This window comes from Pecten maximus, chromosome 11 (genome assembly GCF_902652985.1).
Source record: "Pecten maximus chromosome 11, xPecMax1.1, whole genome shotgun sequence".
Classification (NCBI taxonomy): Eukaryota; Metazoa; Mollusca; class Bivalvia; order Pectinida; family Pectinidae; genus Pecten; species Pecten maximus.
The window spans coordinates 13,049,588-13,074,792 of record NC_047025.1 but is presented as its reverse complement, the minus strand read 5'-3'; the positions used below and the strand labels follow the sequence as shown (position 1 = coordinate 13,074,792).

General features: G+C 33.7%; 1 protein-coding gene across 2 annotated transcripts; it reads left to right on the top strand.

The window, feature by feature from the left end:
* The first annotated feature begins 45 nt into the window (after positions 1-45).
* Positions 46-25,205, top strand: LOC117337178 (lysophosphatidylcholine acyltransferase 2-like). Of its 2 annotated transcripts, none has more exons than XM_033898026.1 (13): positions 46-212; positions 1,710-1,852; positions 3,646-3,863; positions 11,270-11,443; positions 14,068-14,126; positions 14,539-14,573; positions 17,030-17,084; positions 17,519-17,601; positions 18,237-18,362; positions 18,774-18,924; positions 19,468-19,566; positions 20,615-20,750; positions 22,090-25,205. In XM_033898026.1, exons 1-13 carry the CDS (start codon positions 147-149, stop codon positions 22,203-22,205), a joined length of 1,461 nt encoding a protein of 486 aa, XP_033753917.1. In that variant the 5' UTR covers positions 46-146; the 3' UTR covers positions 22,206-25,205. The 2 variants fall into 2 exon arrangements, with proteins under 2 accessions (XP_033753917.1, XP_033753918.1); XM_033898027.1 differs by lacking the exon at positions 3,646-3,863 and adding an exon at positions 6,469-6,686 and having other exon boundaries at positions 54-212.

Here is a 25,205-nt window from a genome sequence, read left to right as displayed (position 1 = left end):
TGTCTACGTCGGACTGGAGCGCATGCGTGCAGGAAATCTATTAATACCGTTTCCGTCAGTGAACCGGACAATGTTGTAAAAGCCATATTATCAACACGTAAAAAACATGAAAAGAAACGTAGGGAATTCCTCGTCAGGAATCTCTGATGACGCCAGTTGTTCCTAATCCATTTGTGCACCAGATCGACCTCACAAATATGGACAAGATCAGGGTATGACCCTTGATGTATATTGTAATCGTATGAGGATGTGATTCATTTAGTCATCTGAATCACAGGTTTTGAAATATTAAGCGTGTGCTAATTCACTGTTGTTGCAATACTTTTTTTTGCAAACGAATTGTAATTTGTTGTGGAGACAATTTGTTATTGTTTTGATTAAGATGTATTCTTTAGATATAAAACGATATTAGACTATAGGAATATTTATATTTTGAAGTTTATATTTTCCGGTCGGGGAAAAACTTGATAGATCTACACAAACTTAAAATCATTTTAAACTTAACTTCATCAATTTATTCGTCCAAATCACATTTATTTAGTCATGTAATATCATAAAAATGCAAAACTGAAATTTATTAGCACATGGGAAAGTACCAAAAATTGATGCATTACTTCCGGTAGATAAAACAGGTTTCTATATTTATAGTCAACGTTAAATGCTTTTTAGTAAGCATATTTTACCTTGTTGTAAATCGATACCATTGTGGGTGGATGTTGGAAAAAAAGAATAATGGTACTGTATTGTACTTATTTTTTTTTTTAATCATAATTTGCAAGGTTACAACATTTCTGCCACTGAATAATGTTAGACATATTGAACGTTACAGAGTAAGATTGAGTTATGGATGTTGAAGAAGAGGACCAATATATAATACAGATTTCCCCCTTGACTCTGAGTTTAGTTAATTTACAAAATTTCTTGATATTTTCCTGCCATGAGCATGCATGCACAAAACAAAATGTCGGTGGTGACTGGATGGGGTTCATCAACATGATTCAATCTGTATCCCATAATCACAAATATAAGCAGGTCATCAATGAGTGTATTCAAACACGGACGTCACATGTATAGTCGTATGCTTCCAGAAATAATTTATATGTATTTATGAATAATTTTATCATTAAGAATTATGATGCATATGTCCCTGTGTTTCAAGCATAAGTTTCAGATTAATCTCCCTTAGAACAAGATACACTCTGGCAAGGGAGGATGATATCTGTTTGGCTAATCATAGCAAAATGGTAATTCTCTCACTGATGGCAAATTGGTTAGCTCAAGTTTTTTTATCCAATGTCCAAAACGAAATGTGTTTGCAGCAGCTTATGAGTTTGTTTTTGGTTGAACATGTATGCTACACAGCTGATCATGATGGCATAATATATTATATAATATACTGCTTGTCACAACAAAGATGCACAAAATGGCTACCACAATATGGGCACAGTATAGACAAATTTTATTACATTGGAAAAATATTAGACTGAAATATCCATACCAAAGCTACTGAGATGCGCAGTACAATATAATTTCTTTGTGATGCAGTCAGTTCTTTATTCATTTTAATTTGAAAAATAAAAACAGAACCTCAAGCTTTTAGAAGATTATTATATATATAGTATGAAGACAAGTTTATATAATTTTTGATATTGGAGGAAGTATAATAATAAAAAAGTAAATATAATATTTATGTATAATCCCCATTACAGATAGCACTGATGTCTGTGTTCGTAGTCCCATTCCGCCTGATTTTCTGTGCCATTTTCCTTGTGTCTGGCTTCGCATTAGCAAAAATAGCCCTGGCATTCAGGACCCCAGAGGAGAAACAGAAACCTCTTTGTGGATGGAGAAAGTAAGTTTCCTAAAACATTCACTGTCCTTTTTTAAAAGAATTTATAATTAGACCACAGTATAATGGAGTAACAAGTTTGGTAAGACATTAAGCTGAATGTTTTCTAAAACAATTCAAGTATTTTCGTGGAAGATATATTGCATACTTTTAATATATTACTATCTCAAATCTTGAGGAAATTCTATTCTTTTCAATCTCAATACACTGTACTTTAAAGCTAAGGTAGATGTAGTATTCACATGTGAAACCAGAAGTATATATATTGTAAAAGTGTTCAAACAATGGTTCATTGGAGATAGTAGATCACGAGACCTGGTATTTGATTTATTTTTTCATAATAGATCACTTGTAATTATTATTGATTTATTATGTTATTGATATTTCACCCTGTTTTTGATCCAGCATTTACAGCCTATACAGTACACAATAATGATGTGAAAATTCAGTTAAAAACAAATTTATTAATTACATTGGGAAGTCTTTCCTGTGATAATTGATAATGGATTATTGATTTTTACCGGGTAATCCAATGTCCCATCAGCTAGACTAAGTGTACATGTATATAGATAGCATTTAAATGCAGGCTTATTAATTCCAGTGTGTTTATAATGATTCATGTTGTAGTTAGGTTTAGACTGTTTTGATATTATCATCTCTGAAATGATATCATATATGCAATGCTATATTTTCTCTTCAGCAGTGCAATGTTTATCATATACATGTACAAAGAAATGAAATGAATCTAAATTTTTGTAGGGTATGTGCATTAGTATCTCTCAAAATTTAACATCCAACAATATAATTTTCAGTTTGCTGTGATGTATCCTAACAATTTCTAAATGTGTACAGTATTTTGAAATGTCAGAACCTCTAATTTGAAATGTTTGAACTAGTTCATACTTTTTTTCTTTTCAGCAATGCAATGTTCAGTTTGCTGTGACTAGTTCTAACAATATCTAAGAAATGTACTTTTTAATGAACTTTCTCCAATTTTGAGGAAATTGAAGCATATACATTTATATTGTTACCCAATTTATTGAAATGTGCACATCCTGTTATAAGACCCTGTCTGGAAATAAGCCCAGCTTCTTATTTGAGTTGAGGTTATGAGCTGCCCCTAGTCTTATTGCAAGTCATCATGCATGCAGGATAAATGTGGTACCGGTACATAACTAGGTTTTAAGGTCATAAGTCTAAAAGCTTATTCAAGATTAAAATTTAGATTTTACAGAGAAAATTTCTTAAAATCTCATAAATAATTGATTTTGTACTAACAAACTTTTGAGCATTATGGTTTTCAGACAATAATATGAGTTAATTTATTTTCCTGATTTTGAGTAAGACTACTAACAGGTTATAATTAGCTACTACAATAATTAATTATATCCATTATTTTGAATTTATCTTTATTTAGATTTGGTTATTTTTGTCCATGGAGGGTTTACATATACGAGTATAGAAGCAATTTAAAAAGTCTGCTTTAGTGCTTACCAGGTATCAGTTATAAATCAGTTAAATTACTTTGCACTTTTCATAGTTTTAAATGACATTTACTTTCATGGAACATTTAACAACTTTATTGAAGCAAATTACCAATTTAAAAAGACTGATAATAAATCTGTTAAGATACTTTAATATTAACTTAGAATTTTTTTTAGCTTAAAGTAAAAGTTACTGAATACTCCCTGGAGATCAGAAGTAAGGAAAAATGGTGCTTGTGTGATATGTCACAAGGTCGGCACTGAATTCCTCAAAGCTTGATGTGTATGCAGGTTTATGACTTTTGCTTGTAGCTTGTTACGACCACTGGTTGTTCTGATGTGCAGAGGATTATTCCTGGCTGGTGGATTTCACTGGGTAACAATTAAGGGGAAGAGAGTGTGTGCTGAGGAAGCACCTATACTTACCCTTGTTCCACACTCGACCTACTTTGATGCTCTACCTGTTGTAGCCTTGGAACTCACTACCATTGTTGCAAAGTCTCAAGCTGAAAAAGTGCCATTATTTGGAAGTATGTCCTTGTGTATGATATTTCCCGTCTCTAAATCCAAAACATTTTATGGAAGTAATAATGATATTTACCCGGTCAACAAAGTTGTATCTGTGTCAAATTTCACGAGACTACATATATTTATATCAATGCTGCCAGAAGCAAGAAATAGCTTTCATTGGATATTGGGCAGTTTTATCGTAGGATATTGGACAGTTTGTCATAGGATATGGGCAGTATATGATAAGATATTGGGCAGTATATATCATAGGGTATTTGGCAGTGTCATTTCACTCTTATCTTGCCTTTTATAATGCAATTTGGAGAACAGCATCAGAAGTAAACATTTCATAGACTAAAATTGTTACAGAAATTATTTGAACTGATGACACAGATGGGTATACATCATTCTCAAATATGGGGAGAGCGCTACAATATTCTACCATGATAACAACCAACTTGCATTCATGGTGGCATGAACATTGAAAATATGCTGTAAAGTCTCTGTATTAACTGATAAAATATTTAGGTAGTCACTTAATTTGGTTTGAAAGGATATTTTTCTACTAAGTGTAATTAAATCCCTGACAATACAAGTTACTACAGCTTAATATTTTGCTGCCATCTGATTTTGTAAAAAAAAAAAAAAAAAGAAAAACTAATTTGCATGTTTTTTTTGCTCATTGTTGATCAGATCGGAAAAATGGCCATGATCATAGATTGTATTATTTCTGTGACCCACCAATACTGTCAGATCATCCAGGACCCTATACAAACAATGCAACCACCAGGTATATCAGGTGGCTTAAATAGCACAGGAGTCTTAGAAATTTAAAGATGCATGTTGTCATATACATTTATGCGAACTTTTGTTGGATTTGTCTCCCTTCAGTATCAAATAATTCAAAACTACAGGCACCGGATGCATGAATCCCTGTGTAATATATGACAATCAATGTTCAAGAAAAGAAATTACCGCTTTATAGTTTTTGCATATTACATATCCTACTCATAAATGTAAGGTAGCAATTAAAATGTCTTGTCGAAGAAAACTTGTGTCCATTTTTCCGATGCTGAGACTAACTGGCTTTGTTGGGGATGGCTGAAGGAATGAAACCGATGTTTTCTGTCTGTGGTTTTGGCTTGTGCAAGATGGTTTTTGCTTTCATTTTTGCTTTCACTATGTTTAGATTTAATATGAAAGTGGAAGATTCCAAACCATTCATTCAAATATGTTATTGGTTGGCCATGTGAAAATGTTGATTGATTGTGTTTTGAGCAGATAATTTATACAAAAAACCAAGGTAGCTTACTTTATCTTTTTTTACAAAGATATACATGAATTAGAAAAAATCTGTAGGGTCAGCAGTTTTGTCCTGGATTTTACCAAACCTTTGAAACAATTGGTACCACTTACTTTTGTATTCCCTGATCCGTGTGTCTGGGAACAGAAGGCATGGCCAACTGACTTCTGCTGAAAATTGCTGTGGTAGAGAAATCTCTAGAGTTAAATTCTTTTATGTACCTAACTGCCAATTACTAGTAATACTGAATTATACAGCTGTACTTCAGTATTAAAAAGTATTTTTAATGGACAGTCATTGTTTAGATAATTTATCCAAAAGACTATCTGCTTTATATGATCAAAATTACAACTATTTTACCTACATGACCCATCAACAACAAATTCCCATTTGAAAATGCTTCTCTGCATGGTGAATTTGAGCATGACGCCTGTGTTTTTGATAAATTCATTAAAACTGGATGATTCCATATATACAACTTGGAGCGACAATTTGTTTCATCAAACATAATTTGTTGGTACGTACTTCTGTACAGTCCTAATATTTTTGTTTTCATTATACATTTTCATTTCTAGACCTGAAGATACAAGATCCCCTGTTCAGGCTGTTGGCCAATTACATGCTGACCTGTAATTATGTGAATTTGTCATTTCATTTCCAAATTTTTGCTTTTAGGTTTGTTGTCACAACACATTTATTTAATGTTATTTTTTGAAGTGCTGTTTGAAAAGCATAATATGTATATATTATTGAATACCCAGAATTTTTCATAATTTTAAGGAAGAAAATTGCTTGATATACATGTAATTAATTCATACATTCATAATTGTCTACATGTAATTTTGATCTCGTTGGCACTTGTGTGATTTATGCACTCTGCAAAATTTCACTGCTTGCAATGAATACATTACATTTATTTTTTAAGTCTTTTCTTAAATGCTTTAAAACTGCACTTAAAATGATTTATTAATGAACTTAGGATATAAGCTTTCAGATTTGGCATCAAGTTTCGTACTCGGGGACTAAAATAGAGTACAATAATAATAAAAATGTCTTCACTATATCAAGTTTCATATTTCTGTGCTTTTCTTTTGCAAGTACAAGTTCATCAAAAACTGATTGAGGTATATAAAAAGATGATCCCAAATTGAAAAAAAAAAGAAGTTTTTTCCCTCCATTTTTTTTACAGACAAACGACAAGCCAAAATGGCACAACAGTTCAGAATCATATTTTTGCCACAAATGAAGTATAAAGCAGTGGCAGGACAAGTTCTCTGCTTGATTGACATGTAACAGAGATCTCTTTGTTTGCTTACATTTAGATCGATTCATGGGCCGTTAGCATTTCTAGGAAGAGCAGTTTGCTTCAGCGTCGGATTTCATAGAATCAAGGTTAAAGGTCAATGTGCCCTGGCTAGTGACGCTCCAATAGCTGTGTGTGCGCCTCACTCCACCTTTTTTGATGCAATGGTCTTGTTTTACTTTCCATTCTTACCGACTTCCCTCGCTAGAGCGGAACGATTCCCTCCCTTAATGAAAAGTACGTATCTTAGCAAGATTTTTTTGTTAGCTCTCACTATAGGAAAAATCTCAACTTGGAATAAAAAGTTGTCAGATTAAAAAAAAATATGTATCTGTTTTTATCAGGATGTCTGGGGAAAATCTATATATTAATTTTGATATTACATATGTACACAAATTACCATAGACAATACAGTGCAATCAAAGGTCAAGGGTCCAGCAAGGTCAAGGTCCAGAGTCCAGTAAGGTCAAGCGTCTGGGTCAAGTTTCATCAGATAACCAGAACAATTATGACAGTTTTATGATATAAATGACAAAATTGCAGGAGTTTTACAGTTGTTTACCAAATTGATACTGCAGATCTCTAAAAAAAAAAGTATTATCGTGTTTGTGCAGCACAAATATGATGTAAATATGATTCGTAATATTTGTTTTTTAGTGCAATGTGTTGACTTTCCTAGGAGAAAGATAATTCAAACCTAACTACATATGTTATTACCTGGCAACTAAAAATAATGAACCAGAGAACAAAGCTATTGATATACAATTAGTGGCCGTGGTACACAGAGAACAAATTTTGAAATGAATATTTGCAGCTCACTTTTAGGTCACATGGCAGGAAGTGCCAGTGAGCTTATGGTATGGTATATGAGTGGGCGTCTGTCATCTGTCTGTAAGTCAACTTTCAACCTCATTTAGAAAACTGTAAGCAACTGAAAACATTAAAGTTTCCTATATTAATGACCTTGACATATTTGCAAGGTCACTGACCGGAGGTAAAATGTATCATAACCATCAGGAATCTTCTTCTAAAGTTCAAGAAAGGCCAGAGGGCTGATATCTTGCTATCAGGTACCGAGGACAGAGTGTATGACCTTGACCTATTTTCTAGGTCACACAGGCTAAATAGTGAAAAAAATCATGTGTGAATCCTCTCCTCAATCTCTTGAAGACCCATGGTACTCATCTTTGGCCTGTATGTTCCTGCCATGGAGAATATACATTGGGCAGCAGTCTAAAGTGTCCTCATATAAATGACCTTGACCTATAATCAAGGTCACAATATCAACAATATTCTTCACATTGCTACATATAAACGATTATCACATTTGTGTAATACTTAATTTAACAAAAACAAAACAAAACACGCAGAAGAAGTAGTTTTTGGTATTTCAGTACCATTGAATGACCTGGACAATGTACCTTTGCAAAACCCTACATTACATACACAATGCATCAGATAATCATATCACCTCAAGAAGAAATATTGTACAGTGTATCACATTTCCTAAAACATCACTAACATGTAACAGTCTCCATAAAAATTGGAAATAGTAATTTTGCCATATTTCCTAACTGGTCATGTGACTTGTACGTTTATTACAAACATATATAGCAAATAAAAAATTCAAAACTTTTCTATTTTTATTTTAAAAATAAAAAAAAACAAAAAATATGAAACTAGACCCTTTAAAGAAGACAACTGCCAAGACTAGCTCACAACAGTAATCCAATTTGAGATTTTTCTATCGAGAAGAGTTAGTTACTCTTCTTTCATGATGGTATTTTTGTTATGTAATTTTTAGTTGTTTATTGAGAGGTGGACCATGTGTTTGGGTCTCGTAAATCATTTATAATCAATAAATGAATTATTTTGTCTTCAAACAACTGAAGTACAGATATTTGAACATTCTTGTTGCACTTCCCACTAAAAACTTAATCTAATTCTGCTTTATCATATAATCAGTCTTTTTTATTAACACTGGCTCACTTTTAAGTGAGTATTTACACATGTAGTCTGATCATTGCTTTACAAACAATTTTCTAATGGAAAGAAAAATATTGACAGTTTCATATATTTTGTAAATAATTTCTGGCATATATAATGTGAAGTTATTTGATAAAATACTTGCATAATAAATTGTCAAAATTTTAATTCTATCTGTCTTACATATAAAAAAAATTCTGGCATATATAATTTGAAGTAATTTGATAAAATACGTTTTCGCTTTGTTTTTTGTTCTTGTAAATATTGTTATTGCCATCTTAAATTATTGACTTGCTCAAGTTTTCTTCAGTCTTTATGATCTTGCTGAAAAAAGCTGAAAGTTTGTTCCTTCTTGTTTGTGTCTTTCAAGTAAGATTTTTCATCACAAAAATATCTCCACTTTGTTCCCCTTATAACCTTGACCTACTTAGTTGAAATTATGGAGGTCACTGTCACTGGCCTTATACAAACCTTGTTGCTATTTCACTTTTTTGGTCATATTTCATCTTCTGATAAGTAAGTATTTGATATTATGATTATCGTATACAATGTAAACTTTTTGGATTTTAAATACATTCTAATTTACCCATTGAAGGATATGATAGTTTTCCCCTATTATCCCCATATCATTTCACATGTCTGAATGTGCAGGAGAGGGGGGTGACTGCTGCAGAATAATGCTGCTATTTACTTACTATGAAATTGATTATTATTTCAATATTTTTAGAAACATACTCTGTCTTCTATGCCTTTTTAGTAGCCATTGAATTTGCATGTTTTCTGCATGTGCATGTTACTTGGTATACTACTGTGTTGTAATATGCGTGGTTTGTGGCTATGTATTGTGTAATGTAGTAGTGCTATGCTTCTATTAATATCTGGATCAGAATCTTCTGTGTTTGAGGTTTACTGAGAGTCTTTTGTCAGTGTTAAAACATACTTAATTTATTAGATGTCGGTAAAATAACTTCAAATTTCTTAATGGCAGTGCCCCTGATGCTGGGCATATGATAGTATTTATTTCTGACCTATTGTGATCTGATATTGGAAACACAAATATAATAGCAAGAATAAAAAAAATCCATGAAATCTAGGTATTTCAACCCATTGTCCTGTGACAATGTAACTAAAGTTGTCATTTTATAAAATACTTATTTAATAGCAAAATGATATGTATCGCTTCTAAATCTTGTAAAATGATTACAGTTTGAATCAGGATAGAGAGATTTTGTGGTATTATGTAGGTTAACATAGAGAGGAATAACTATAATACTTGGTATATATTTTTCATGTCATGAGATCTGATGGATTGTTAGGACAAAAATCTTTGACAGCATTTTAATGCATCGTGGTTGTAGGCCAATTATATTGGATCCTGTATAACATGGTCATAGTGATTGTTATAGAAAACAGACAAAAATGCAGTAAACTCGGATAAAAGCTTGACATACAAACTCCATATTTTGAACTATCAATTTGGTCACTGCCTTGTCAAGCAGGGGCTCCACTTTATCATATGCTATAAAGTAGATCATACTTGATTTGCTATATGATATATGGAATTAATAAATCAAGTTCAATAATTTGATATGGTATTTGCGTAAACCAGGCTTGTGGCATATAAGATAATTTAACAAGTTTAATATTTCCATAAGACATAGTCATGAGTGTAAGATTCTGTTTATCATATAACTTGTATTTATTAAAATACAAGTAAAAATTTTCTAAATTCTATATAAGACAGGCAAATTTTGAGACAGTATGTTTTTCTCTGCAGAGAAAATCATGTGATGTCACACGTTCATTGTGATGACATTAAGTACTTGTGACATCACAATCGTGTTATTGCATATGTCTTAGGATAGTACTGACATATAGTAGAACAGGCCAGTTATGTGATAAATATATATATATATATGTATATTAAACTTGATCCTATAACGAAACTGACATTAAAATAACCAATTATTTACATGTATACCACATATGGCTATTATAATACTAATTTATTATATATTGATACCCATATTTAACAAGGTAATTTGATATTACATGTATAAGAAACAAGTCAAATTTAAACTTAAATACATTTACTGTATATACAATATGTACCTATTATGGACGAAAGTATCGTCCAAGACCCACAGTTGATTGCACTATGCTGCGCTACACTTATAAGTGTAGAGTGTAGCGAAGCGTAGTGCAATCAACCGTGAGTCTCCGACGATGGGACGAAAGTAAAGTATAATGCATCCTCAATTTGATGATTTCTCATCTCAATGAATTATTTATAGGACAGAGAGACAATATATTTGAATCACCATTTGAACATTTTTTTTCTTATTATCTCCCTTTTTGAGGAATTTCTCAAAGTATAGGACAAAAAAACTGCCAACTCTAATTATAACACCAGTTTCTTTTAATTTAGAACCCCCCTTTTAATATTTTGTTAAACTTTTGAATAATAAGTTTGTGTGCATCATATACTTACCAACCTGACGGTACATAGATCTTACAGATTCCCTTGATACTAATAATTTGAATTGCCGTGTTTCTCTCTAATAAAATTCTCATGTATCTCCCCATATTAATTCAAGTTAGAAGTAATTATCAGGTTTCAGTTGTGCAAAACTTTATTGTGAAGTATTAACTAAAAAATATAGATGTTAGATACTAAAATATATTAAAAAAATGTTCAAATTTGACTTATATGTTTCTTTATAAGTCACAAGTAATGACATTAAAGTAATCTTCACAAAATTAGTAAAATAGAAAAAAGTCGTTTCAAATTGCTGTTCTCTTTACATTGTAACTATGGTATGCATTTACTTCAGCTCTCATGGAGTTCACACAACCAGTCTATGTGAATCGTGAGGACCCTAACTCTCGACAGAACACGATCAAAGAGATCAATCGCCGGGCCATGTCGGGAGGCCAGTGGCCTCAGATCATTATTTTCCCAGAGGGCACCTGCACAAACAGAAAGGCTGTCATCAATTTCAAGTCAGGTCGGTATAACTTGGAAATTTACTAAATTAAATTCAAATGCTATGTCCACTTTCACTCTCTGCACACCTGGAATATGTCATGGTAAAATCGAGGGCTCAGTCAGTCTTATGGCTAAAAGAAAAAAAGTTTGATCATTTGATGAATTGACTGGCTTTGAACTTTGGTTATCTCTTCACGGTCATCTTAATAAGAAACAGGTGAGCATTTGAGCAGGCAGGCCTACTTAAGGGTGCATTTTAACGGTCACAAGCATTCTTGGAGATAGGGGGTCTAACCTCCCTGGGGCCTGAGGGCCATGGCCCCGCAGGGATAAATCAGCAAATTCTTTAAAGCAACTATAGTGTTAAAAATCACTAAAACATGATATTTTCCAAGAATTTGTCACAAAACTAACACTTTCTGTTAATTAAGTTTAAAGTGACTTACAATTCTTGGTTGATATCTAGAAAATAAAAAATGTAAACAGAGTCGTCTTGATCTAATTCATATATTATGAATTTTAATCCAATCGTAATACCATGCAGGCCTTTCCGTCATATTTTCTTTTCAACGGAAGTGAATGACCAAAAAATATGTACTTACCGTATAGGCTTGTATATCGCTTTATTAGCTCACCTGGTCTGACGTCCATCCGTCCGTCAACAATTGACTTCTTCTTCATAACCACACATCAGAATTTGACCAAATTTGGTCAGAAGCATCCCTATGGGTAGGGGACTCAGAATTGTACAAATGATGGGGCTGACTCCCTGGGGGCCTCTGGGGCGGGGCCAGAAGGGGTCATTTTTGCGCTATTGATATAAACGACTTTTTCTCTGAAACCAAGCAATGGCTATCACTCATATTTGCCTGGTAGCATCACTATGGGGTGGGGATTCAAAATTGTACAAATGATGGGGCTGACCCCCCAGGGGCCTGAGGGGCGGGGCCAAATGTGGTCAATCTGGCTATATTGATATTAACGACTTCTTCTCTGAAACCAAGCAATGGCTATCGCTCATATTTGCCTGGTAGCCTCATTATGGGGTGGGGATTCAAAATTGTACAAATGATTGGGCTGACCCTCCAGGGGCCTGAGGGGTGGGGCCGAATGTGGTCAATTTGGCTATATTGATATGAACAACTTCTTCTCTTAAACCGAGCAATGCCTGTCACTCATATTTGCCTGATAGCATCACTATGGGGTTGGGATTTAAAATTGTACAAATGATGGGACTGACCCCCCAGGGGCCTGAGGGGCGGGGCCAAATGTGGTCAATCAGGCTATATTCATATAATTGACTTCTTCTCTGGAACCAAACAATGGATATCTCTCATATTTTACTGGTAGCATCACCTTGGGGTAGGAATTTGAAATTGTACAAATGACGGGGCTGACCCCCTGGGGTGTGAGGGGTGGGGCCAAAAGGGGTCAGTTTTACAGAATTGATATAAACGACTTCTGCTCTGAAACTTAGCAATGGATATCACTCATATTTGCCTGGTAGCATCCCTATGGAGTGGGGATTCAAAATTGTACAAATGGTGGGGCTGACCCCCAAGGGGTCTGAGGGGCGGGGCCAAAAGGGGTCAATTTGGCTCTCTTAATATAAACGACTTCTTCTCTGAAACCAAGCGATGGATATCGCTCATATTTGCCTGGTAGCATCACTATGGGGTGGGGATTAAAAATTGTACAAATGATGGAGCTGACCCCCCAGGGGCCTGAGGGGCGGGGCCAAATGTGGTCAATTGGGCTATATTGATATTAGCGACTTCTTCTCTGAAACTCATCTATGGATATTGCTCATATTTGCCTGGTAGCATCACTATTTGGTGGGCCTTCAAAATTGTAAAAATGGTGAGGCTGACCCCCGGGGGCCTGAGGGGCGGGGCCAAGAGGGGTCAATTTGGCTGAATTGATATGAACAACTTCTTCTCTGAAACTAAGCAAGGGATATCACTCATATTTGCCTGGTAGCATCCTTTTGGGTAGGGATTCAAAATTTTATAAAGGAAGGAACTGACCCCCACTCCCCCCGGGGTGCAGAAGGCGGGGTCAAAAGGGGTCAATTGGTTTAAACAACTTCTTTTCTGAAACTAAGCAATGGATATCACTCACATTTGTGTGGTAGCATCCCTATGGGGTTGTGCCAAAAGTTAATTTTATTTCATGGATTAATGCATTTTTTGACATCAAATCCTCATTTTCCCATATAAAGTGCCTATGATATATTGACATAGCAATACCAGTGACAAATATACTTAATCATCATTCTTGTTTCATATCTCATGAAATCCATGTGAGCGATACAGGCCCTCTGGGCCTCTTGTTATTGGTATAGTTGATTATTTATAAAGGCAACTTACCGTTTCCTGAGGGCCAAATCTTAGGTAGTAGTCACTTTAAAATCCTTCTGCAGAAGGAATAAAAGGATTCAGTCCAAAATATAGTCTAAAGGCATCCTTTTAGGAAAGGCAACAAATTTAAATGGACAGGGCCCAAATGGGGGAAATATACATCATAATAGTGCATTTGCCTAACTCACTGAAATAGCCAGGTAAATGATGCAGGTCCTCTTGGCCTTTTGTTGAGAGTTTACCCTGTAGCACCATATAGTAACCATTTATATTTTGTTATTAGGTGCTTTTTACCCCTGTATGCCTGTTCAGCCTGTTTGTATACGCTATCCAAATAAAATGGTGAGTAATATTGGAATTTAATTTGTTTTTAACAGTATATTCATATGTTCAGTCTTATATCTTAGTGACTTTTAACTTCTTTCAGCATATATTACATTTTAACCCTAGAGCTGCTATCCCTGTAAAATTATGTTTTGCTGGTCGCATGCTTTTCCCGTAAAATTACGTTTTAGTCCCTCCATAGTCGAATCCCCGCCTGAAGTAATCAATTTTGTAAAAAAAATGGTTAAAAATTACATAAAAAACATTGTATTAAAAAATATATATCAATCTTCTCATATATTTCTCACAGATACAACCTTTGAAATAAATATAATTGATCAAAGGAAACGGAAGTGCAAGTTAAATTTCCTTTGAAAATTAGTAGATGAAAAATTATTTTACATGAATTGTCTTTCATCTTGAATTTCAGGACACATATACATGGACATGGGAAGGACCTGGGGCGTAAGTACTTCACACTGCTTAACCAAGGAGTTGGATACAAATACTGATCACAAAATCTAGATCTCTATTTTGTCTACATAAAGTCTCAGACACTTGTAGATGTTATGAATGGTACAACAGTGATGCATAGATAGACGATGTCCGTATTACTACAATAAAACCTGTTTATAGTGACCACTCATGATCAGGAACCAATGAAGCTGGTCACTATTGACAGGTGGTTGCTGTTGAAAGTCCATTACCAGTAGTAGTTAGTTTGATTCTGCAAAATTCACGTTGAAAATATGGGTAAAAAGGCTGAATTTCGCTCTAAGTTATTAGTACGCTACCAGTGAAATCGGGGGACTGGGGTTCTCTTCACCATCCGTCTTGTTATATGTGACACTGAAGTTTGTCAATGCTTTAGCGGCTTCATTTCTTGAGAGATTTTGATCAAGCTTTGCACAATTGCTAAAGACCGTAACATCTCAGACAAGTTCAAGTTTCAGTGTAGTTGGGTTAAGTTCACCGTTACTATATTTAGGTGCTGTGAAACAGCAACCTTAAGCGGTCATCGCCAAATTTTGCTAGAAAGAATTCATTCGGAACTCTCGGGGAACCAAAATGTCGCTTATTTCAATGATAAATCAGTTCAGGATTGGAACGGAAATAATTTTTCCCAAAAAACACTAACAACACACTAAACAATTTTGTCTCCTTCCACGAAGTATTTGTTTGTGATAAGTAATATTATTCATGCTTTTACTTGTTTGAAGACAATTGTTGAATTTAAATAAATTATAGAAAATCTGCTTAAATCTTACATATATGACCTGTTTTATCCCTGAGTATTCCGAACTATTTTCTGTGCAAATTATTACACTTGCTTCCTGGTTTGTGCTAGGGGAGGTAACTCGTATACACTCTAGTTGATGCGACATTGGAAAGTCACCTCAGGCTCTTGGGTTGATAAAAATGGCCCTTGGTCTTCGAAGACTGTTTTTAGTCTCGGCTTTTCCAATTGGAAATCAATAAGTGAAATCTCTGATTGTTTTTACATTCGATACTTAAAATGAAAGTCGAATAATTTCCGAGACATAGGCCACACAAAAATGGCCATGCTGGTTAAGTTGGTTGAAGTGATTGTGAGGCGAAACCTAACGTTAGCTTGTTTCCGCAGGAGAGATTCTGATAGCAATAAAGAGGTTGCATATTTTAAATCAGTCGGTAGTGAAATGCTTGCACAAAGTATATAATGTGTGATTCAACAAGTCACCGAATAGATCAGGTAGGCCCATTCATCGAGAACAAATAATAAATTTCCGAGACGAGTTTCTTCTAACTAAAGTTGTCAGATCTCCAATTTAGATACAGATCAGTTATTACTCAGAGAGAAAAAAACCCAGTAAATTGAGTACAATTTTAAAACTTTTAGGAACCAAAATAAACTGGGAGAGTAATTCACAGGAATCTTATACCTGTATGTAGGGAATCGCGATGTGGTTTATCAAGAAACATCACGAGTATGCCAATTCAAGTGAGGTTTAAAAACGTAATTCTTCACTGTTCATCACAACTTTAATGCAACCACAGCCTTTATAAAGTAAATAAAAATTCTTAAAATGACATAGGATAATCATGAGTAAAACATTCAGGAATGCACTTAAAAAACAATAAAAGTGTTTTCTTTTTACATGCCATTTTATATTTATATAATATTTGCTTTTCTCCCGTATTTCAATCCCTCATGCACAGCACCTATGAGTGGCATCGACACTTAGATTAGAAAAGCCACTTTCTTTAAATATCATTACAGTGTAATAGTAGGGAGGGGACATGTATAGCAATACTTAATGTAATTGTTCATTTATTACAGCTGATGAGTACAGATTGATATCGTCCATATAGCTAAATCAAGCAGATAATGACGTACTCTATTATTGCAAGTTTACTACAATTTGTAAAAGAATTTTCTACCAAGTGAATTTCAAACATGATTCATTTCTTAAAAAATAGGATCTGGTATGTACTGTATAGGTGGTAATATCTGTAAATGGGTGCTGGGGTCTATTGCATTTTGAGACAGACTGGAAAACAGCATGGCCGACAGGTGCTTATCTTGGATTTTGACAATTAAAGTTTGTTGTCACTATTTCTCAGAAAGCCCTAAAGGGATCTTTCTAAAATTTCATATGTAAGTCCCCTTGATCACTTTAGTCTTTTTACATCTCAAGGGAGTCCTAGTGATGTCTTTGAAGCAGTAACCCATAACCATATGTGTAATATTGTTCAACATCAGCAAATAAGTCTATCAACGTTGGTTTAACAGTTGGTCAAATTCAGCCAGGTGAGCAATACTGGCCTTTTGTATTACCATATGTACCTACAAAATAGTTTCCAACTGAGACAACAGCAAGTTTTTAGCCCAGAGAAGTTAAACAGCTATACAGTATTCCATTCATCTTCTCATATTTCAGGTTTGCCTGCTTTTGGCTGACACTATGCAACTTCCACAATTCCATGGAAATAGAGGTATTCAATCGCCAATTTCTAGACTTGGTCTGGTGTTCAACTTTATTTCCTGGCTTCATCCATACACTGTGATCCGTAGCATGCCTTTGTAATAGTTTATTCAGCAGCATATACACAGGGTCATACCAAAGGATTCAAAATATTTGTTGTTTTTCTATAAATCTCTTGAACCTTTTCAGTTTGAGGTTCCTTCTATATAAATAAATAAATAGAGATAAATGTGAATTATTACAACAGAGTAAAATATACCAGTATACAAAGTATTTATTAAATTAAACATTCAACATTGCTGGTAATGCATATGTAGGCTTAACTGTTTTGGGTAAATTTTCATCTGGATGTCTTATGATTGTTCATAAAATTCAGAGAACCATACAACTTTTAAATTTTCCTGATGTTATTCAAATGAATAAATTAACTGTTTATATTTTCAGTTTTTACCTGTTGTTGTTCCAAAAGAGGGAGAAAAAGATAATGTTAAACTGTTTGCTGAGAGGGTGCGAAGCATTATGGCAGAGTAAGTTGAATTTTTGGAAATTAAAGTTTAAATCAAAGCGTCATTCAAAGCTGATTCTTTGTGTAATGATCCATTCCAAGAGGATGTATGTATTTTATCCCACAATCACACAGAAATTATCTCCCCTTACACCATATCCCCAAAAGAAAGGAATGTTTGAAGAAACATTGGTATAAACTTTGGGATTTTATGCTCTCACCAATTTATATGGAAAAGATGGTAGAGGGAATAAAGTGTAGTAACCATGTCGACCCAGGCCGTCCAGCTCCAAATTAAAGTCATACAGTAGTTTAAAACCCATCAACAAATGTGGTTCGTGTTTATACCATAATATTATGAAATCATGTTCTAAATGAAACCTGATCTTATTCAGATTGGCATCGGTCAAGGTTAAAGGGTCATGATAGGTCACCTTTGACCCCTTCTGCATAGGACACATTTTTGTATAGGAGAGGGGCATTCATGTCTTGCAGACATTTTCAAGTTATACATAAAATATAAGATTTACTGCATGGAGACACCTCATGTACAATGTATTTCTTGAGTATGAAATTTCAGACATAAAGGTCCGTAATTAAGCATATATTGTAAATACACGTCATGGTGAATAATTAACTGTTTTGTGTGTTGTTTAGATCATTAGGGGTACCAACGACTGATCACTCATTTGATGATTGTCGACTAATGAAGCAGGCAGGCAAACTAAAGATGCCATTGTCGACTGGACTTGTAGAGTTCTCTAAACTTCATAATAAACTCGGGTAAGTAAGACTCATATTTCTGTATTTATTTCAAACAGAATCTCAAAAACAAAGTAGGGTGGTGCTTGTCTCCACCAGAATTTTATCAGATAGAACAATATTAAGCGCCCCCTCCAGGGAAGTTCTCTTAATGGAGAGTGGTCTCTTAATAGAGATGTGGAACTGAAAAATAGTAATGCTGGTAAACAAAATGGGAAAAGTATTGTTATTTTCCAGTAAAAATTTCAATCGCATTTCTTCTACCCTGAAGTCTGTTTGAATTTGTACATGTTATTAATTTGGGCTGGCTTGTGAAAATAAAAGGGGACTTTTCATTATTTCTCAATAATATTTCACATTAACTTGTTTTTACACACGACAAACATCACCCCTGATTCTGAAATTATTTTTAAAAGTTGAATTTTGTTTCAGGGTAAAGCTTGAAGATTTACAGTCAATGTTAGAAAGATATTCATCTATAGCACCAAATAAGACAGGGGTGATAACTCTAGATGAATTTGCTTGCTACCTGCGTCTGCCAAAGTCTGAGGCTCTGGAACAAGTGTTTGCCCTTTATGACAGGGTAAATTACAATTCTTTGTTTGATTTGTTTGAAATTTGTCACTGTATGTATCTTTGTACTAAAACTGAAATTAGCATAACTTTAAAGCCTATTTGCCCAGCACCTTGAAGGCATAGAGGAAGTGTGTAGTTCAGAAAGTAACAGTAGTATGATGCAGAATTACAGAAGGGTCGCTAGTTTAAGTCCTTCCACAGACACTGTGCTGTATCAAAGATAGTTATCTCTGTTGTATTCCAATCAACTCAGCTGTGAATGAATATTTGATAGGGTAGTGCAAGAAGTCTTGTGTGCAATCAGTAAATATAGAGATAGAACATGATATTAATTATTTTAAAATATCCACTTTAAATTTAAAAGATAAAATTAGAAGTTCAAACTTCTGTAGAAGCAAAACTTTTAAAGCTTACAAGCTCTATAACTCATCAAATGTATAGAAAAATTAAATTTAACCATGTTTTAGAATGTTAAATGGTGATTTCTATTTGTGGTCTCCCTGTAATATAATGTACATTAGGTATGACTGACATCTTTTGCCAATTACAGAACAGTTCTGGAATGATAGATTTTCGGGAGTATGTCATAGGACTGTCTCTGGTGTCGTCTCCTGCAAACACAGAAGAAACCATCAAGCTGGCCTTCCAGGTTTGTCAATATTTAAACAAACTCAAGTCTGCTCTGTTACAGTAGATCTGTGGCAAATTTTCTCCTCAGCATTATTTTCTTCTGCTCATTTGGCCGCCATTTTAGAGTGTTGATCGTGTTGTCTACCGTATCGTGTCCCATCCTGTTTTGATCAATGATATATTTTGAGAACCCCCTCTACAGATTTGGCTCATATTGACACCAAAGTATCATAACAGTAAGTTTTGCCTCAAGTTTACTTTCTGATGGTCATCGGTAAAGGTTAAAGGGTCAATGGTCACTTTGACTACTTCTGCAACAAAATATTTATCACAATTTATTTCATGAAACTCCCATCATATATGGTTCTCATTCACACCATAATCTAGCATCAAATTTTGCACCTGATCACTTTCTGATGGTCATCAATCAGGTTTAGAGGGTAAAAGGTCACTTTTTCATTTCATGAAAGTCGATGGATACGCTATTTATAGATACCTGTCCAGGAGCAAGAGTTATCATATCTGTGTTTTCTATATAAATGAATGTCCAACATGATTATGAATTACTCCTGATCCCAGAAGAACAATTAAATCCTTGTCTGCCAGCACAGCTTGAATCAACTATAGGTACTCTAGATTTTATGGCTAGCTAGCAATTTCTCAGAACTGCTTGGCTAATTCAACAAAAAACATCTCCCTAGGTATGTGAGTCAACTTTTGTATATCACAACCAGTATAGGATTTTTGGTAGCCAAAACAGCTTGTATAAGGAAGTCAAAAAAGATTAGTCTTGTATACCTCCCACAGTGTAGTCACCAGAATGTCACAAAAATATCTTATATAGTAACTGGTTGTGATATACCAAAGTCTACACTCATATGTATTTACATATATACATTGTATATACTTGGAATGTATATACAATGTATAAATTACCAACCTGAAGAAAGTGTTTTGTATATAACATCTTTTATTTCGCATAAACTTTTCATTGGGAAATTGTTCACCCTTGAATATGTCTTCTTTTAGGAAGTTTAGAAATATCTATTTTTTTGTATGAATTTCAGTTGTTTGATCAAGAAAACAAAGGTTATATCAGTCGGGAAGATCTCACAGGGATCCTACAAAATGCATTTGGAATGGAAGACGTGGATGAGTTGTTTGAACGGGTGGACACAAAGAACGACGAGAAAATCACTTATGGTACGGTGTCGCTGGTTAATAAGTCAGGGCTCTTTCTGATATTAAAGCAGGTTTGGTTTATGGTTTATTTTGTTTAGCGTCCTATTAACAGTCAGGGTCATTTAAGGACGTGCCAGGTTTTGGAGGTGGAGGGAATTTAAATTTTAAATTTAAATTACTTGATGTCCAAGACCTAGCTTTGTATATAGTTATAACCTGCCATACTGAGGGGTATATCATTACCTAGAGCTAGCACATATCCTATTGATCAATTCTACAACTGTTAAAATACAAGTTTGATATAAACTTATAATAATCACTCTTGTTGGTCTGACTAAAGTGCAGGAGGAGGTCTTAAACTGTTAGGTAACTGAAACGTAAAGTCAGGATGGTGGGTGAAAAAAATGGGCCCATGTTGTGTGGAGGATATAGAGTACATGTATATCTAACAGTGTCTTCAGTAATACCAAATATATTTCACGAGTGGGGCTAATATTTTGATATTTTTCACGAGTGCGCAGCACGAGTGAAAAATATCAAAATATTAGCCACACGAGTGAAATATATTTGGTATTACTGAAGACACTGTTAGATATTCTGTTTATTACATTTTTTATCAACGAAAAACCTACCCCGTATGCTAACTAGGCCTACAGCGAAAGTTTGCATACAAAAAAAGTAGTTCCCCCTGTCCAGGTGCTGACATATATGTCGGGCTTTCTGATTGGTCAATTATTTTGGTATTTTCTAATCATTAATTTGATTGGTCAAATCAGCAAAAGTGATATTTTCACTAGTGAAAAATATGATGAAAAATATCACTTTTATAGACTGAATAATTTTTGATATTTCACTGGTAAAAATGTAATAAAAATGCCTCTGTGAGATGTATTTTAGGTTGAGACAAATGAACTGAAATGGTGTCACCACAATTACTGTATTTGAATTATCAAATTTATATCTGGTACGGTACATAAATTACTTGATGTCTAAGACCTAGCTTTGTATATAGTTATAACCTGCCATATTCAAAATAAGCCTGTATCACAGTTTTGTAATAAACTATAATGGGAAAAAATGTTTTAGTGGCAGTTACATGTGCAGACCTGCCAACTACTACTATTTTATAGTAATCTTTACTATTTTGTGGTGGTCGTTACTCTTTTTTCTCTCGAAATAGTAGCAAATTACTCTTTTTGATGCAATAGATTTGGCAAGAATTGTTAAGAATTACTCTTTTTTTGCTCAAAAATGGGCCAAATTACTATTTTTGAATTTGAAAGGTTGGCAGGTCTGCATGTGCATGAACGCTACACTTCAAGTGAGGTCTAAATAACAGTCAATGTTTTTGTCTTTACAGATGAATTCAAGGCATATGCAGAATTACATCCTGAATATGCGAAATTATTTACAACGTACAGAGATGCAAAAACAGCACCTACAAATGGAAATGTGGCTCACACTAAATCAGAGTAGTGGATTATCAGTAGTAGAGATTTGTTCTTTTACTTGGCAGGTGGTTTTATTATTTGAGATACACATTTCTGCTGTCAGTCAATGACAAATATGTAACGTCCATTCCATTTCATGAAAAAAGGGCTCATCATTGGCTAACACAAATTATAATGAGATGTATGATTATGATTTAACATTTTAAGTTTTCTGTATTTTCATAAACATACAATGCTGGGTCATTAGTAATGGGTTAGTCATGAGTTTTTATAAACCAATTTTTTAATTCCAGAAAAAAAAACGAATTCAAAGAAAAAATATCATATCAAACAAAATAGTTATTTTTTTTAAGGAAAGGAAGTTATGTATTGTATTTGTTGTTAAACTAAAGCTGTATGCTACCTTAGACCTTATACAGATAACTATGAGTTATCTCCCTTACGTAGTGTAATTGATAAGAATTAAGTGTATCTTCACATTTATTCTGGTGTTACTTTCTGTTTATTTTTATTTGTAAAAGATATTAGACCGAATCATTGGAACTCTTTTTTGAAAAGAGGTAGTGGAGTGAGGTAGCACATACATCCTGAAAAACATTGAAACTTTCTCAATCATTTATAATATTTTGATTTTATTACGTAATTGTTCTGACATTTCAAAACCTTCAATTGAACATTGTTTTTGTTTTCTGTTTTTGATTTACTCAATTTTAAGATCGAAATTTTAAAAATATATTCCTTTCACTTTAGTGTGATAGGCCAGTCCGTTGGATGTTCAGTAAATAATGTGATATTTTTCTACAACCGTGAAAATACCAAATCTGTCTCATTACAAAACAGACATTGGTGCCAAAACAGTATATTTCTTCCTACTTTATACAACATTCACTTTTTCACGAATGTTTATTTTGTAATGTGATAAGAAAACTGTATTTTCTATCCAAGTTTCTTGCAGCAAATATCCGAGATTATTGATAAATTTTGATGTGTGCAAGGCACTTTTTTTAGTTGTATGACAATGTTTATGGGTGCTTGTTTGAGTGACAGTATTGGAATATCATATTATATCTGATTTCTTTGGACAAAGATCATCTTCAACTTGTGAGTACTGAACAAGCTTTATATTATTTAAATTAATGTTTAGGAAAATGTATGTCCAGATCCAAGAAAAATGCCTCAATTTTTGGGAAATTCAGATTTCTTTAAAAGAAAATATGAACAACTGAAGTAAAACCAAATGGTGAATTTATTGAACTAAAAAATGTAAAAGAAATATTCAATGTAAGGTCACAGATAAGTGTTTTCTTGACATAAAGGCAAAAAACAGAAGAAGAAAAAAAAGGGGAAAAAAAGTAATTTATTGCTAAATATATGTGATCAATGTTTGTAAGGTGATCTGGTACAGAGAGCTCAAAATGAATGTGTATGTCATGAGATAGAGAGTTGCGAGATTTTAATAAAAGGAAGCTTGCACCAAATGGAGTATGCTTGGTTTTAGGTTTTGAGTAATTACGCTGCCTTAATATCGTATGTATGTGCACAAAGGAGTGTGTGATGTTTTTATATCAGAAATGCTTGGTTCTTAACTTTCATATTATTGGCAAAGAAAAAAGATCTTTTTATATGAAGTGAAATACATTCTGTATGTTTGTATTGTTTCTGGCAGGAATAATTGAGTGTTGTGTGGTACTGATTTCTGTATGGCAGTCCAAGCTCTGTTTCATGGTACCGGTAATGTATGATAGTTTTAGCTGTTTATGTTAAATCGTGTAGTCCAAAATTCACAATGGAGGCTCAAACTGCAAATTTGAGCTCATGAAGTTTTGAAAGATGGCGTTGTTACCTGTTGTGCTCCTGCTGGAGTTTAATCATCAGTTTTGTGCTCATTGAGTGTTTCAACCGCAGATTTTTCTAGGGTCTTTTTCATAATATAAACTGTGATTTTCAAATGGAGGCTCAAACATCACATTTGAGCTCATGAATTTTGTCAGTCAATCGGTGAAATATTATTGAGAAATGACTAAAAGTCGTCTGGTTTTCATATTAATGTCTGCTATCTGTCTCACAGACTGCTTAGGTATCCTCAAATATATCGGGGTCCAAATAGTTATCAAACAGTCAAAATACTTTTTATATTACCTTAAAATATACAGATAATGTAAGTACTATTAAACCAGACTGAGAAAATAACATATAGCCAAATGATTAAACGCTAGAATTAGTTCGTTAACTATAATTTAGTTATTCACATATCTTTATGCAAAGCAAATAATGGTTTTCTCATGCTGCTTTCAGCTTTATTTATTTAAGAATTTGTTGTTGCGAATTCAAGATGAAGCAATGTTCAACTCGCCTCTGAGCTGACCGTCACTCTTTAATGTTTGTGATGTCACAGATAAAGATCTTCAATGAAAACAATAATTATATTGCTCTATCTAATTGGATACTGCATGCCATATGTTCGTAAATCTCAAAAAGATTGAAGAAATCTCCTACCAAATATACAAAAATATATTATACACAGTATCCTCCTACTAAATATACAAAAATATATTATACACAGTATCCTCCTACCAAATATACAAAAATATATTATACACAGTATCCTCCTACCAAATATACAAAAATATATTATACACAGTATCCTCCTACCAAATATACAAAAATATATTATACACAGTATGAGGACACTTAAGATACTGCCCATGTTATATATACAAATTGAGTTTTAATACATAGTTTCTGAGGTTCACACTAGAGTATATAGATATGTGTCGGTAGTTTTCCTATTTTGCTCATTTTGTCCTTCTACATGAAAACTTGTTGGCACTGTAATCAGTTACAATAATGTAAGTATATATTTAGTAAGGTGTTAGTATCCATTTTCAAGTTAAACAATGGTGTTTATAATCTAATTAAACATGAGTTTTCATTGTCTAATAAATAGTTTTTGGTGCTGGGTTAAAATTATTCACCATTTCAGTGTTTAAAATGATATTGTTTAATTAAACACTTATTAAGACTG